Below are 14,332 nucleotides of genomic sequence, written 5' to 3'. Positions count from 1 at the left end.
GTCTAGTTTCCTCACGTTTTTAAGGAAACACTACACAGAATGCCAAATGGGGTGGCTATTGACGCCAAATGTTGCGTCAATAGCTCTTTGTGAATCACCTTTTTGGTGCAAAAATACAACTTTATGCTGTCAAACTATGTTAATTGGACATTTTTCAAAGATTCAACTAAATAAATTGGAGCAAACTGGTTCTCTTGCAAAGTTGTCTATGTGCAGACACAACACTGGTTCACGAGTTGAGTTAGCTGCCTTTTTATGCTTGAATGATTAAAAGGTTAGTGCCAAGTGGCTTAAGAAATAAAGAAAATGCTTCTCTGAAAAAAAGACTGGATTGAAAATGAGAGAAAAAGCAGCCAATGTTCAAAGAAAAACTTTGAAAGACCTTCAGAAAGCCTGTTTCTCAAAACCACTTTAAATAACAAGAAAGTCTGGCTCACAGGAAGCAAGCAGGTTGAGTGGTCCTCAATGTCAATAAGCTGCAAGAATCTGCAGTCGGACAGACTCCAGCTCCACATTTTGAACTGCAGCTGGCGACGGTAGTCTTCATACCTGCTGTGAGCTGAAGGGCCACTCCAACCGGAACCCACGGCAACAGCTTCTTCTTTCATACTCGCGCGCATATATGTACGAGTATATGCCCCCGTGTCCTTACAAAGCAGTGTAATTCTGTGGGAAACACTGATAGCACCAGTGGTCAAAAAGTTTAAACAATATCCTGGTGAGGGAGAGTGAGCCGTAAATAAAAGTATCAAAGCTTTCTACCATAAAAGTGACTGATTTTACTGGTATTAATCTCTGCAGGCAGTCTTAACAAACCCTTGGGATGAGGATATGAAGAGCTTGTCACAGTGAAGTGGGACAGCACTGTAATTCACAACAATTGATGTGCATTTCCAATAGAACTTCACGGCGATTTTTAGATCAGTAATCATCAGAGCCCTTCCCCCACGCCGCATGGCCATTAATAACATACACTGAGTAGCTGGATGTTCTAGCCTTGACCCGCTATTATCCCTCACCTTGCAGAAGATACAACTGAAAAAGAGAGCGTCAACGCAGAGAGGATGGATAGATGCGGAGCTTGAGTGGCAGGCCAACAGGCAGAAGATTTATGTGAACATTTGGAAATGCTAATGTGCTGTGCCACATTCCACCAAAGCTGAGAAATCCTCGTACCCACCAAACTTAAAGTGTCTTTACACATCATTGTGGTGCAGAGGCCCAAACCACCGCTGAACCAGCGCGGCTGTGTCTATGCTATGGATTTTCATCCTGGTGTTGCTGCATTGCGGTCTGAATTTATACCGTAGTTATAGGTGTATGTCATGGAGAGTGATGGTAGAGAAGAGACTTAAGGAGTCTACTCACACCACTCTCGTTAAGGAGCTATTCAGGCCTCCTGTTCATCAAACATACGCACACGCCATCTGCTTCTGGCGCTGCTGTGTGTGTGTGCATGTGTATTGACGTATATGTGTGACTTGGAGAGTGAAACACCATTTATGGCCAATTAGGGATGCTTTATATTACCCAAACCTGTCCCCTGACTATGGACAGCAAAGTATTAAAAGTGTTGAAATTGGACAAAAATCATCTTTATCACTATAGCAACTCGATTATCTGTAGCCGCGCTTGACATCCCCCTGACTTGCCGCAGCAGCGACTGGAGAAATATGCCTTGCTCAACCTGCCACATTAAATAGGTTAACTAATGGTTATGGTAAAAGAAAAAAATCTTATCTTATTAAATTTTCTTGTTAAATCTAATTTAAATTCCTTTTGCAGTCCTGCAGAGAAATATAACCTTTCAAATGGACATTCTCCCTATGACAGGGAGATTTTGATATTGCTAATTATCTCCTACTTTCCTTCATTTGCTTTCATGCAGCCCTCACAGGTGAGTTGGCTGAATAAGTTAATAGGGTGGAGAGGCGAAGACCTAAAGTCCCGAGGAAAATTGGTATGCATGGTTTTGATCCACGGGGAGAAGGTCACTTCAACAATCTGATAGGCCTTTTTAGACGCTAGCAGGTTGAAAGAGAGCGAGCAAGAAAGAGAGAGAGTGACAGGAAGGTGAGAGGAAAGAAGGGACGACACGGAGAGGTAATGTGGTAATGTGTCAGGAAGTCTGGATATGCCACCTCACCCCATCCTGAGTGTGACAGCTCTGAAGGTGTGATAACCTTAAATTCCCCTGCCCAGACCCACACAGCCACGCTCGCCTACGAACGCCACACTAACATCCATCCCAGGGCATCCTCCTGGCCGCGCGTAGCAACGGTGGGGGAGTTAATCACCCATGTCCATGGCCTTTAGCTGCTCTCATTAGCGGTGAGCGGTGGAGCCGTACCCGATCCATTAGCAACGCTGCCGGTAATGACACTTCACCAGCACCGCCGGGCCCACGGCCAAGAAAGGCTTCGCAGCCCGGCGCAGCCCCTCCATTACCGACTCGTACTGCATTCTGCCGCCACGCTTTTTAGCACTTGCAGGTGGGACTAAGAGGCAAAGGGAAAAATAAAATAGAAAGAAAGCGATTGTACTTCCCTTTTCGCTTGGTCCGGAAAAGCAGCAGGAAGATGAGGCCAGGGGGAGAGGCAGCCTGGTGGCTTTTATCTGGGATCACATCCATTGGCGCTGTACTGCAGCATTATCGTTCCAAGACTCTTTGTCTTTGTCTGTCTTTCTCAAACACAGAGACACACACACATGTATGTATCCCACACACAGCTGTACACAGGAGAACTTGCACATTCACAGTTGGACAGACAAATAGTGATAAGTCATCTTTTATGCACAGGCATGTGCTAATTAAAAACAAGCACGCACACTAGTAAATCAGGCTCACACTGATGTGTGTGTGTGTGTGTGTGTGTTCACCATTACCACCACCACACAAAGCATTCACAGCAAGTTACAGAAAAGGCTTTGCACAAAGTGCCGTGTCTTCATTCATATTGCATGTGAAAGCCCCCCTGGCTGTCATGTAACGAAACCTGTGTCACGCCTGTAAAATGGCCATCTTGGAGCAAGCTAGCACCCTGTTAAAAGCCAGGGCATGCATGACTAAAAGAATATAGGCCACAGGCAGCAGACCACCTGCTTTTTCTTTCCTCTCCCTCTCTCTCCTCATCCCTTTTGGTGTCGTGTTTTTTATCTTCTCAGCTGTGGCCCAGTGCATTTGCTTGCCTCTGAAGTCTTGGTGGGACAGCAGGGCATCTCTTCTTTCTCCTCCTTCTCCTTCTCCTTATGTAGTCTTCTGATCTGCTCTGCTCTGCTCAATATATACACATATTCTTTTAGCGCCCCCCAAAGGATGCTGAGGGCACAGCAATCTGCCACCCTAATAGTTATGGGAGTAATTACACTGAATGAGTCTTCCAGGGAATTATGATAGACATAGGGCTTTTTTATGTGAAAAGCATGTATTGATTAATATTATAATGGAATTTGTGGTTCCGATGTGTGTTGTAAGAATTACCACATGACAGGATTTTGATGCGTGTGTGTCTTTTGTTTCTGTTTCAGTACATGACTGCTGCAGCCGCCGCGGCGCCTATGCAAGGGACCTACATTCCCCAGTACACTCCTGTGCCTCCAAACGCTGTCCCTGTCGAAGTAAGACCCACATGCATGCGCACGCTACTCGTCAAGTATTAAAAATCTGTCGACGTTTACGCATAGGAGGACATCATTAGTACTAACAGCCTACTCACTTCCACCCACAAGCACTCCCTTCGCCATTTCTAAGCCTGCTCGCCACGTCAGTAGACTTAAACAGTCATTAAATTGACAAATTACATTTGAAGCATGGTGCAAATTGCTTTTATTCTCTCTAAACAAATGGCTTTGTACCAGCAGCACATAACAAGAATCAAAAACTGCAAGCAAAGCAAGATGAGTCAGAAGTTTTATAGTATTTGGGAAAGACATTTGAAGTGCAGTGTAGACTTTCTCACTTCCTCGGCGGCTGTCTGAGCTCCTGGCAGGTTCGGGCAGTCCAGGCTGAGAAATGATGAACGTGGAGAGCGGGTGGGTAGGCAGGCAGGCAGGCAGGCCAGCAAGGAGAGCGGGCCAGCTGTCTGGCGGCTGACAGTGCGGTCGTACTCAGATGGACTATCAGTCGTGTATCAGATGACAGGAGCTGAAGTGAGACACAGTGCCGGTGGTGCTGTCTCTCTCTCTCTCCACCCCACCTCTTCCCCTACAGCCGGTTTAAGCTGGTAGGTAGCTGGAACATGCACACATCCGTCAGCCACGGAGCTCTGGCTAGCCCACCGGCAACGGACAATGACAGTTTTCACTGACAGAGCCATTAGTCGCTTCCTCGCCCACCCCCGTCAGAAAGTTGCAGTCTTCGTCATGAAGGAGCGAGGCGGAGGAAAGAGATGTAGTTGTAGCGTAGCCCACGGCACCTCTTGCCTATTTCATCCTCACAATTGTCCTCTCAGTGCCAGCGTCAGCAGCGGGGTGTATATCACTGTATCAGCCAGTGTCTGGAGGGCTGATGTATGGACAGGACGCAGTATCCTTGAGAGCTTGTTAAAGGTGATTGAGATGACTCAGTGATGGTGGCTATCTGTATTGCTCGACACGTAGAAAGGCTAAGAGGCTGTTGTGATGAATTCATCGTATGTAGCCATCCTTAAAAAAGTTTCTACCTTAGACTTAAAATTCTGCAAAAAATATAAAGTATGTTTCATTAATGGCATGATCTCATGCACAGACTGTGCATCTTTTTTATTGTTTAGCCTCCTCGGTATTGCTCTTCTTAGAATAAAAATGCTCCTTTTATTTTTTGTTGTAGTGCACGAAACAAACGTCGGCCGCACTTCTACAGCGTGTGTAATTCTTCTCAACGTATATTGGCTTCTTCGGATGGATGAACTCTTTACTTTAAATGAAGTTATGTGTTTAGAGTGGATGGAGCTGCCATAGGGTCTGTCAGTTTGAGAAGTGAATAAACAAAAAAGTGCTCTTTGGTATACTTTTATGTCAAGTCAAATCAAATTCTCTGTATTACGTCTGCGGGAAAGATATTCTCTATCCTTAGACTCTTGATTTCTGTGATGAAACTGCACCAAAAAAATCCTTTTACAGAAAACAAATAAGACAAACCTCATAAGCAGCAGAAAAGCAACAGAAGAATTGTCCCTTTTCCAAGACAGACAGGCATGCGACACCACAAATGTAAACACAGAGTAGACAGAAGGAGAAGTTTACTAGATACAGCCGCATACTTGTCTTCTTCCAAGCTTACATGTTTCCACCTGTGTCTATGTGTGTGTGTCTGTGTCCAGGGAGTTGTGACAGACGCTTCACCCCAGACAGTGGCTCCTTCATCACAGGACGTGGCTGGCCAGCAGCAACAGATCCAGGTGGACAGTGCTACTGACCATGTTCCTGCTTACTCATACCAGTCCAAGTACGTCCAGCAGGAGACAGTTTCTGCTAACCTTTTGTATGCATCAAAATCTCTCTTCATTAATTTTTTTCTTAATATATAATCTTATTTTTAAAATTCAAGCTTTTGAAATGGCATCATATATTTATATATATATTTATATATATATAAATATATATATATATACACACACACACCAGCCACTTCATTAGTTCCAAACAATAAGGATCCCCCACACCATTACACCACCAGCAGCCTGAGCCACTGATACAGACATGATGGATCCCTTATTTCTTGTTGTTGTACCAGGAAAGATTTTTCCAATCTTCCCTTGTCTGATTTTGGCCAGCCTGTGCAAACAGTCGCCTCAGTTTCCTGTTGTTAGTTAACAAGTGTAACACCTGGTGAGGTCTTCTGGCGCTGTAGCAGGTTCGACATGTTGCGCATTCAGAGATGCTCCTCTTGCATACCTTGGTTTTAACAATCAGTTATTTGAGTTGCTGTTGCCTTCCTATCAGCTCCGAGCAGTCTGGCTGTTCAACTCTGGCCTCTGGCATCAACAAGGCGCTTTCACCCAGAGAACTGCTGCTCACTGGATATTTTCTCTACTTCTATCATTCTCGTAAGCCCTTTAGGCAATTCAGTGGCTAAATGCAATGAACTGCTGCCATGCGATTGGCTGATTTTTCCATTAACAAGCAGATGAACAGGTGTACCTAACAAAGTGGCCAGTGAGTGTGTATTGATCCAGCACATAAACCCAAATGCTCAAAGTAATTAAAGCTGATTAAATACTTTAAATGACATTTTCACCCATTTTGAGTTAATGAAACTGATTATTTTAATTAACCATCATGCAGATTAGGTAATCACCATTTATATCGTCTACTTATTTATCTCGTGCATGTCTGTGGAGGATATGCTTGGCCTTTAATATTGTAGCATCCGGACATGTTTGGGAAGGAGAGGAAAATGATGAAGATTAGCTAAAATAATGATCTGTCTTATTCAGCTGATGTATATTTGTTTACATTTCTGCTATTACGATTATATTTACCTTAATGCTGTAGCACAAAGCTGTGTTAGTGACTATCAGCTGGGAATGTGCAGAGTGATGCCCTGCTAATTTTGAACTAAAATATAAAGTGTCTCGCTCATGCTGAGCAAGTTTTTTGTCCAAGATAAAGCAATGAATAATAATGTTAGTTAAATAACACCGACTGCCTTATGTCAATTCAGTCTGCCTAATGGAGTAATGGATACTACAGTACTGACACTATTTGTCTTGACTTAATAAGTGTATATCATAATCAAATAGAACACATAACATAAAAACTAAAATGTTTTATTCCTCACACCATTTAAATATTAACTTTATTGACTTAAAACAATATTAAGCAACTGATTGCTCCAGGTTTTGTTTTTTTTTTGTTTTTTTTTTAAGTTCAGGCAGATTGGGGGGGATTTGCAGTGAACCATTTGACGTGTTGAGCAGGGCGTTACTACTTTTTATCATCCAAGCAATCAGTGATTTTGATTTATCAGGTATTGTCTTTTCTAGATAGGCTGGAAGTAAACAATCATTTTGGGTTTTATAATCCGGTACACTTTCTCAGGTTTTATTTATTTTTTTACAATTTGTTTTTAAATGGCACAAGTAGATAGTCTCCCTAGATTGTTTGTGATAACAAAAGCAGTGAAGCAGAGGCTTAATAGAGACCTTAAAAAGAAATCAAAAAAGCAAAGTACTATGAAATGTAGTAGCATTACATAATGATTCAGATTATTCCTGGCTGCCGTTGTCATTTGCTCGTCACTTTTTTGCTTTCTGACCCGATCATAACTCTTTAACGCGTATCATTTTGCTCCAGCGTTCTGACTGAGCTGTCAGCCGTCGGCTCTATTGCTTCGCTGCGTTTGTAAAATTGTGCTTTGATTGCAGACGCACCCCCACAGACGCACTCACGCTCTCTCTTTCTCTCTGTATTTCTGTTTTCTCCTCTTTCATCAGATAGCAATGGCCTGAGCGAATGTTCCTGTGACAGCGTTGCCTTGAGACAGAAGGTGGCTGCACTGTGAATGTGAGGAGAAAGAGAGAAGAAAAGAGATTGCTTCCAGATTGCCCAGGCACCAAAAAAAAAAAAAGAGACACTTTTTTCATTTCCTACCTGGCCTACGAGAAAAAAAAAATCAAGAAGGAGGCAAAGATTGCAGAGGAAGGGGATGGGGAAAATTGCTGGGCACAGTGCAAAGAAGTGAATTTGTTTAGTCTGGGAACCTGCCTGAAGGGGCTGGGCTGAAGCTTGAAAAGTTTCTCAAAGAAAATTCTCAACGAATTGAAACAAAACAAAGAAAAACTACAAAAAAAGAATAAAATTGAAAATTCGAAAGAAAAAAAAAAGGTTGAATGCGCAGGTAGGTGATGAAGTTTATTTTGTAATTAGAAAAGGGGAGTCAAGTTTGAGATACACACAGAGATTGTCTTCCTCAGATATTAAGCTACAGTTTCTTTTCTGTCTTTTTATGTTCTAGTGTTAAATCTTAGTTTTCTAGATATATTCGAAAAACAAGGTGGTTTTTTTTCTCCTTTCTTTCTTGAATCTTCATGGCCTTAATTTGAAGGGCGCCAGAAACTTTTTACAGAGATTAAGTCTGACGTCATGTTGGGAGGAAAAGAAAAAAAAAAAAAAAAGCTAACAAAAACAGTCTCTTGGACCACTTGGAGGGTGCAAGACAGTAGATGAATTGTTCTAAAGAGGAAAAAAAAGAATCTATCACATAAGCTGTACAGATTTAATAGAGAAGAGCTTTTTTTTCTTTTCTTCATTAGAAGAAAACTTTGATAATTATTATGTCAGAGGTAACTAAGTGTCAGAAGTAAACAAATGTCTGTCGTGGGGGTGGGAGACTCTGGGTGGGCGGGTGGTCGGGTGGGTGGGGGCGAAGCTTTGAAGAGATTTTTCACAGTGAGGAAAAAAAAGAAAAAGTAAACATAAGAAAACATGCTGCAGTCCTGCAGGATGCAGTCTGCTGCAAATGCTGAACTTGTTTTTTATCGTCATTATTATTTTACATGGCAACGTTGCTGTCGATGACATTAGTGCTTTTTATCTGCCACATTTTACCTTTTTTATGAGCTTTAAAGATGTTTTTAGCCCGCTTTGCTTGTCACACTGCAAAAAAAAAACTCACAAAAAAGGAGGAAAAAAATAAATAAAATGAGCAGGAGGAAAACAAAAAACTACAGAGAAAATTCTGGCAGTAAAACAAAAAAAAATCAACAACGTTAGATTCAGTAGGAGCTTATGGTTTAAACCAATCAGTGCAAAAGCAATAGAAAGAAATTGTTGACAATTTCTGTAGTCTTTCCTAGTTGTGGATCAAATGCAGCCCATGGATGGCCATTTTTATACCAAAGATGAAGAGACACTCTGAACCAGAGTTTAGTTTTTGTTTTATTGTTTCCTTTTGTTTTGTTTTCCTTTTCATTTTTCTGTTTGATTTTGTTGTTGTTGATGTTGTTGTTGTTGATGATGTTAATGTTGATGTTGATGTTGTTGTTGCTGTTGTTGTCGGGTTTTTTTCTGCTTTTTTTTTTCCATTATTTTTTCTTTTTTTGGTTTTGTTTTTTACCTTAATGGCCGGACCAGTCCTTGCTATCCTTCTTAACCGGGTTTAAGAACACTTTTCACAGTTGTCCGAGCTGTCGCGCACGCTCACACGCACGCATATCGATAACGCTCATACGCCGTCTCAGACACACACATCAGACAGTGTTGAATTGCGTGGCAGTTTTATCAAAAGTCCTCTTTCCGTCTTTTAATTTCTCTTGTGTGTGTCTCATCTCTTCATCTTCTGTAATGCTTTCACACACTGTGTGTGCATCCCACCTCTGTCTCTCTCTCTCTCTCTCAAATCCTGCAGGGAAAACTAGGAATCAGACTGGGGAATGTTGCTGTGTCTGCTAAGTGGTCGTTGACGCGACGCATCGCTTCCAGCTAATTTCATTCTGTTTATCTGTTTAATTCAACCATAACTATCTCAGCCATTTCTCAGTGTACTAAGCTTCAGCAGGAAGCCGCCCCCACCCCACCCACCCCACCCCCCGCTGCTGTTTGACCTCATGTTTAATCAGTATGTCATAGGTGGATCGCTTTTCAATATATTTATGTGCTCAAAACATCTGAGTCACCTTTGCTGCATATTGTGCATAAATTGCTCCCCAAAAGGAACAAAACTGAAGTCTTTTGGTAATGATTGCATAAACTTTACGGCACTTAATGGCACTCTCTTTGTGTTTACAGCAGCCTAACTGAGTAGTTTGACATTTTGGGAAAATTATCGCAATTTTTTTCTTTAGAAGTTTAGAATCTTGCTGGATTAGTCAGCACCCGGCAGTTTAGCTTAGTCTTGAACAGTACGTGGAGCAGAAAACCTTGCAGCACCACTTGTTGTATCTCATTTGTTTTATACAAAAATAACACCTTTAGTCTTGCAACGTCCCCGCCTCTCATCCTGTGACAGCTGGGATTGGCCCCTCCCCACCGCGGCCCTGAATTGGACATGCAGAAGAACACTGATGGAGAAATATTCCTCTGAGCCACATTTAACTTTGTGGACATGTAGTAACCATTCACTTTGCTTTTGTATTATTTGTGTAGTAAGCCCGCTGTCACTACCGCCTGCCATCACTGTGACGCTAACAAAGCATGGAGGTAAGGAGTTTAAAAGCAAGAAGAGGACTGCTTGTCTTGAACATCCCTCCTGATCATTTGTAGAAGGTCAGCACACCTGTGGGAAGTAACTAGGCTTCCCACCAGCCATAACAGGATGTCGATGGCAGCTTCTTCCTCAACCTCGCCACTGAGTGTCAGTTACACCCCTAGTTGTCCCAATTTGTTGCACAAACAACCCCGTCTCGTCTGATCCGGTCTTTCCATCCCTGAGCCGCATGAGTTTTTTTTCAGTGACTTCATCTCTGTGGATTGTCCCCAGAGAAATTGCCTGTGGGTCATTTCTGCCCGTATTACAGAAAGCCTGTGTGTGTCAGGAACGCTGTGTGCGTCTGTGTTCTGCTCACCCGTGGCCTCCCCTGCTCGGCCCCGGCTGTGGTGCCGCAGCACTAAAAAGAACCGCGGCTTCGCTAGCAACATTAATGTGCCATGGTCAAGCCACCCTCCTTTGCTCTCATTTTCCCCTCGCTGTCATCCTCTCCCTCTTCCACCAACACCGCCACCCCTGTCTCTCACGCTATCTCTCTCTCACTCTCTCTCTGAGGTTTCTTCTCTTTATTGGATGGTGCAGAAGCAGAACCACAAACCAATTTCAGTCACTCTCGCAATGAGGCTTGACGGGCCCAATTTGTCTCCCTCCGGGGCAATAGGATCCACTCCAGTGTCCCTCAAAAGACCCCTTTCTTGCGGAGAGAGAGGGAGCTCTTTGTTTGGTGACAATTGCAATTGAGCACTCGCAGTTCATGTGACTCATTCAAATCCTGTGCTCCTGGCAGTGTGCACGTTGCAAAGTGAACTGTGGTATGTCATCATTCGCGATGATTTCTCGTTTTCCTTTTTTTCCGTAAGCAACAATCAAACTGTACATTGAGTGCCTTTTAAACAAAGCTTCCAAATAATTCCAAATCATCTGTGTAATTGTTAATAAAGCAAAGCACATGGAAGAGCTTGTTAAAGAAGCTGTGCTGAGGAAACGCTACTCTATGGTGCTAAAGATGAAGCTGTCTTGGGCTTCTGCCTTTCATTGCGATCTGTGATTTTCTGTGGTGAGCCGGCCACTGTTGATCACTTGGCCGCCAGCTCGATCTTAACCGGCCTCCTGTCCACTCGATGACACAAAAAAAATAGTTCCCGAAGTGAACTACACTGTAAAAGCCATATTTTTATTTTCCCTCAGTCGCACCGTGAGCACCCTCTGAAGATTCCTGTCTTCCATCCACCGACGGACATCAGAAGCCAGACGTGTCACTCGAGCTGTCCCTCATTGACTGTTATCCAGTCACATCAACACATCGGGCCTTTCCTTTCATCTGATCTACCACTCAGCATCTGCTTTCGCTCGCCTTCAGGCTACGATCTGCTCTTATCTCCCGTGGAACAGGTCCCTTCCACCTCCAACTGCTAACAAGTCACTGTTGGGCTTTAGGGTTCCCTCATCGTGCCAACGCTGCTCATCTGTTCACAGCTGTTCGTTTTTAAGTGTCCTGACAAAACAACAGAGCTGCTACACTTTACCAGTTTTAAGCTAGTGTGTGTTTTTGTGTGTCTGGTGTATATGTGAAGAGTTGTTTGTGTTAGTGTTTCAACCTTTAGCAAGGTTATGAGTACAGCATAGCTAAAACCGAGTTCTCTAGACTTTTACAGCTGCTGTTTTATAGAGTACAGGAGACATTTTGAAGCTTAATAGGACTCATAATGCAGGAGTTGCACATCAGAGAGCAGAGCGTCCTACAAATGGCCTGAGATTCAATAGTAATGGCATTATGGGAAATGGGATTACAAATAGCCAAGAGATTATGGGGGGAAAAATGCACAACAAAAGGATATCAGTTCTATTTTGCTAATGGAAATTCAAGAAAGAAAAAGATGTTAAGGCAGGTGTTTGCTACTAGTGCACAGTACCAATATTTCACATAGATCTGAAAGATTACCCAACAAACAGAAATGGCTTTTTCTTAATAGCACAATGGCATAATGTACCTTTTCAGAATACGAATACCTTCTCCGAAGTGTACAGAGGGCATGCCTGCAATTTTAAGGAGGCAGGAGCAGAAACTGCTCCCATTCAGCCCGTGTGTCAGCACAAACCAGAAGCCAGCCATACCCAGAAAGAAAGTGGGTGCGTAAAAAGAAAAAGAGGGGGTGATCGTTAGCTCCTGTTGCCAGGCAGAAAGTGGCCCTAGCCTCAAGTTTCTTTGTCGCGATGCAGCGGTGTGTTCCCTGTACAAGACTGTAGGAGGTGACCGATGCGACCCCCCATGCTAATTAGGAGCACATTCTCACCCCTTCTTTGTCCATCACACCAACACCTCCCTCCCTTTTTGTACACAGCCACTAATCATTTAAAGTTTTCTGTGTGATGTGCGGTACCTCGCTGACACACTTGACTTTCCTCTTCTTCAAGTTCATAGTAGCCACCGTATGTCCTTTTCAGCTTTTAGACGGAAATCTGTTCATCGCTGTTACGGCTGCTTTAAAGTGCCGACGTCCATTTGGAACAAGACACAATAATCTCAAAAGGATCCATCTGGAGTAGTTGATCTGATTAGGATGCCTCCTGGGAATTGGGATGCCACTGGGTGGAGACCCTGGTGCAGGCCCAGGATGCACTGGAGGGGAATATTTGCATCGGTTAGCTTGGGAATGCATGCTCCACCAGAAGAGCCGAGGGACGTGGCTTCAGAGAGGGAGGTCTGGGCATCTCTGCTTAGACTGCTGCCACCTGTGACCTGGACCCAGATAAATGGCGCAAAATGGGTGTTACTTTTGAGATATTTAATAAATTTAATCATGAGAAAGTGCATGGAAGGAAAGAGGGATCTCTTATGACCAGAAAAGGAGGCATTGTCCATTGTTGAGAGAAGTTTTGACAATGTCATTTTCCCTTCTCTGCTACTTCGGTGCACGAGCATGTGAGAGTCCTGCTGGAATCAAAATTTGCAAGCAACAATAACTTGCAAATCCTACCATCTGGGTTCTCACAAATCGCTTTAGTGAAACAGGCCCCTGGACTGTAGTCCAATGTGATGCCTGCTCACTGAGGAGGGACAGCAGTTTGTAGGGGTAATATCCATGCTGGCTTGTTTTTCAGATTATGGGCCCTACTGGTGCTCTTTACACCTCTTTTTTCCCTACTCAGCTGTCAGGAGGATAACCAGTTGCTGCAAGTGTGCCCCAAAAGTTGTCGTAAAGTTTCTGCATTCATGATGTGAACAACTTAAATTTGTGTTTAGACATTTCTCTGTCTCATATCTAAATCTCACACATTTGAAACCCTTAAAGAAACCCGAATCCGATGCTCAGCATTTTCTTCCAACTTCTGTTTGATGCAGGAAGATGAAAAAATACTGTACGTTCAGAGCAAAGTGTGAGGGGAAAAAAGAGAGGGTGTGTGATTTCTGTTCACACACTCTCTACAAGATGACTCTGATCCTCTGTGAGCTTGAGATACCTAATGAAGTGCAGATCTTGAGATGTTACCTACATCCCGGTTTTCTCTGGTGTAAGTCTTTCATGGCGAGGTGCTTATTTCACTGCCTTTACGGAAGACTTTTTCTTTTTAAACCCAATCCGTCCCTTTCTCACCATTACTCACAATCACTGCCGCCTTCCTTAAATCTGCCCCAGAAAATCATTTATGTAGTGTGGCTTCCGCACTGTCAAAGGAATAAACTCATTAGATGTATTACACGTCACGCTCAGTTTTCACGAGGCTCTTGTGGATTCATTCGTTGTGAACGGAGTCGTAGCCATTGCTCATTGATTGTCGTGTGTTAGGAAAACAGTAGTTCAGAGTTACTCTCACAGACCGAGTGTAAAGGAGAGCTGTGGCTCAATAAGTCATCACAGACCAGCACAATCACACACTTGCGCACACACACACACTCTCTCCGAACATATAATGCAGTGGGAAAATTGCTCCAGCTAACCCCCTCCCTCCTCGCAAGAGTGAGGCCCTGTGCTTTTTAATTGATGCTTCGGTCCACCTTTGATGAGGGCTGATCGATTGGCCACACAACCCCAGGAGCTCAGCCACTCAGCCAGCCAGCACAGCCCTCGCAGAGTTCAAACGTCTCCCTGAGAAATCCAGAATCTAATGATCACTAGGAAATGGCCAACCGAATATGTTAAGATAGACGGCACAGAGAGTGCATTAGGCACGGGACTCATTTACCAGATAAAAAGAGGAACTATT

General features: G+C 43.4%; 1 protein-coding gene and 1 long non-coding RNA gene across 7 annotated transcripts in view; one reads left to right on the top strand and one right to left on the bottom strand.

Moving 5' to 3' along the window:
• Nucleotides 1-13,114, top strand: part of LOC146493077 (RNA-binding motif, single-stranded-interacting protein 3-like) — a 307,462-nt gene extending 294,348 nt beyond the window's left edge. For 4 of the 6 annotated variants that reach the window (XM_085148672.1, XM_085148676.1, XM_085148674.1 and 1 more), the window contains 3 exons: nt 3,529-3,618; nt 5,301-5,461; nt 7,416-13,114. In XM_085148672.1, coding sequence (XP_085004798.1) covers nt 3,529-3,618; nt 5,301-5,461; nt 7,416-7,419 — 255 coding nt within the window. In that variant the 3' untranslated portion in view covers nt 7,420-13,114. The remainder of the gene's footprint in view (nt 1-3,528; nt 3,619-5,300; nt 5,462-7,415) is intronic. The other 2 variants (XM_085148677.1, XM_085148673.1) reach the window with 2 other exon arrangements.
• Nucleotides 1-14,332, bottom strand: part of LOC146493076 (uncharacterized) — a 423,488-nt gene that overhangs the window by 366,886 nt on the left and 42,270 nt on the right. The gene's annotated exons all lie outside the window — the stretch shown is intronic.

Source organism: Neolamprologus multifasciatus, chromosome 22, assembly GCF_963576455.1.
Source record: "Neolamprologus multifasciatus chromosome 22, fNeoMul1.2, whole genome shotgun sequence".
Taxonomy (NCBI): domain Eukaryota; kingdom Metazoa; phylum Chordata; class Actinopteri; order Cichliformes; family Cichlidae; genus Neolamprologus; species Neolamprologus multifasciatus.
This window is presented reverse-complemented; position numbering and strand designations above follow the sequence as displayed.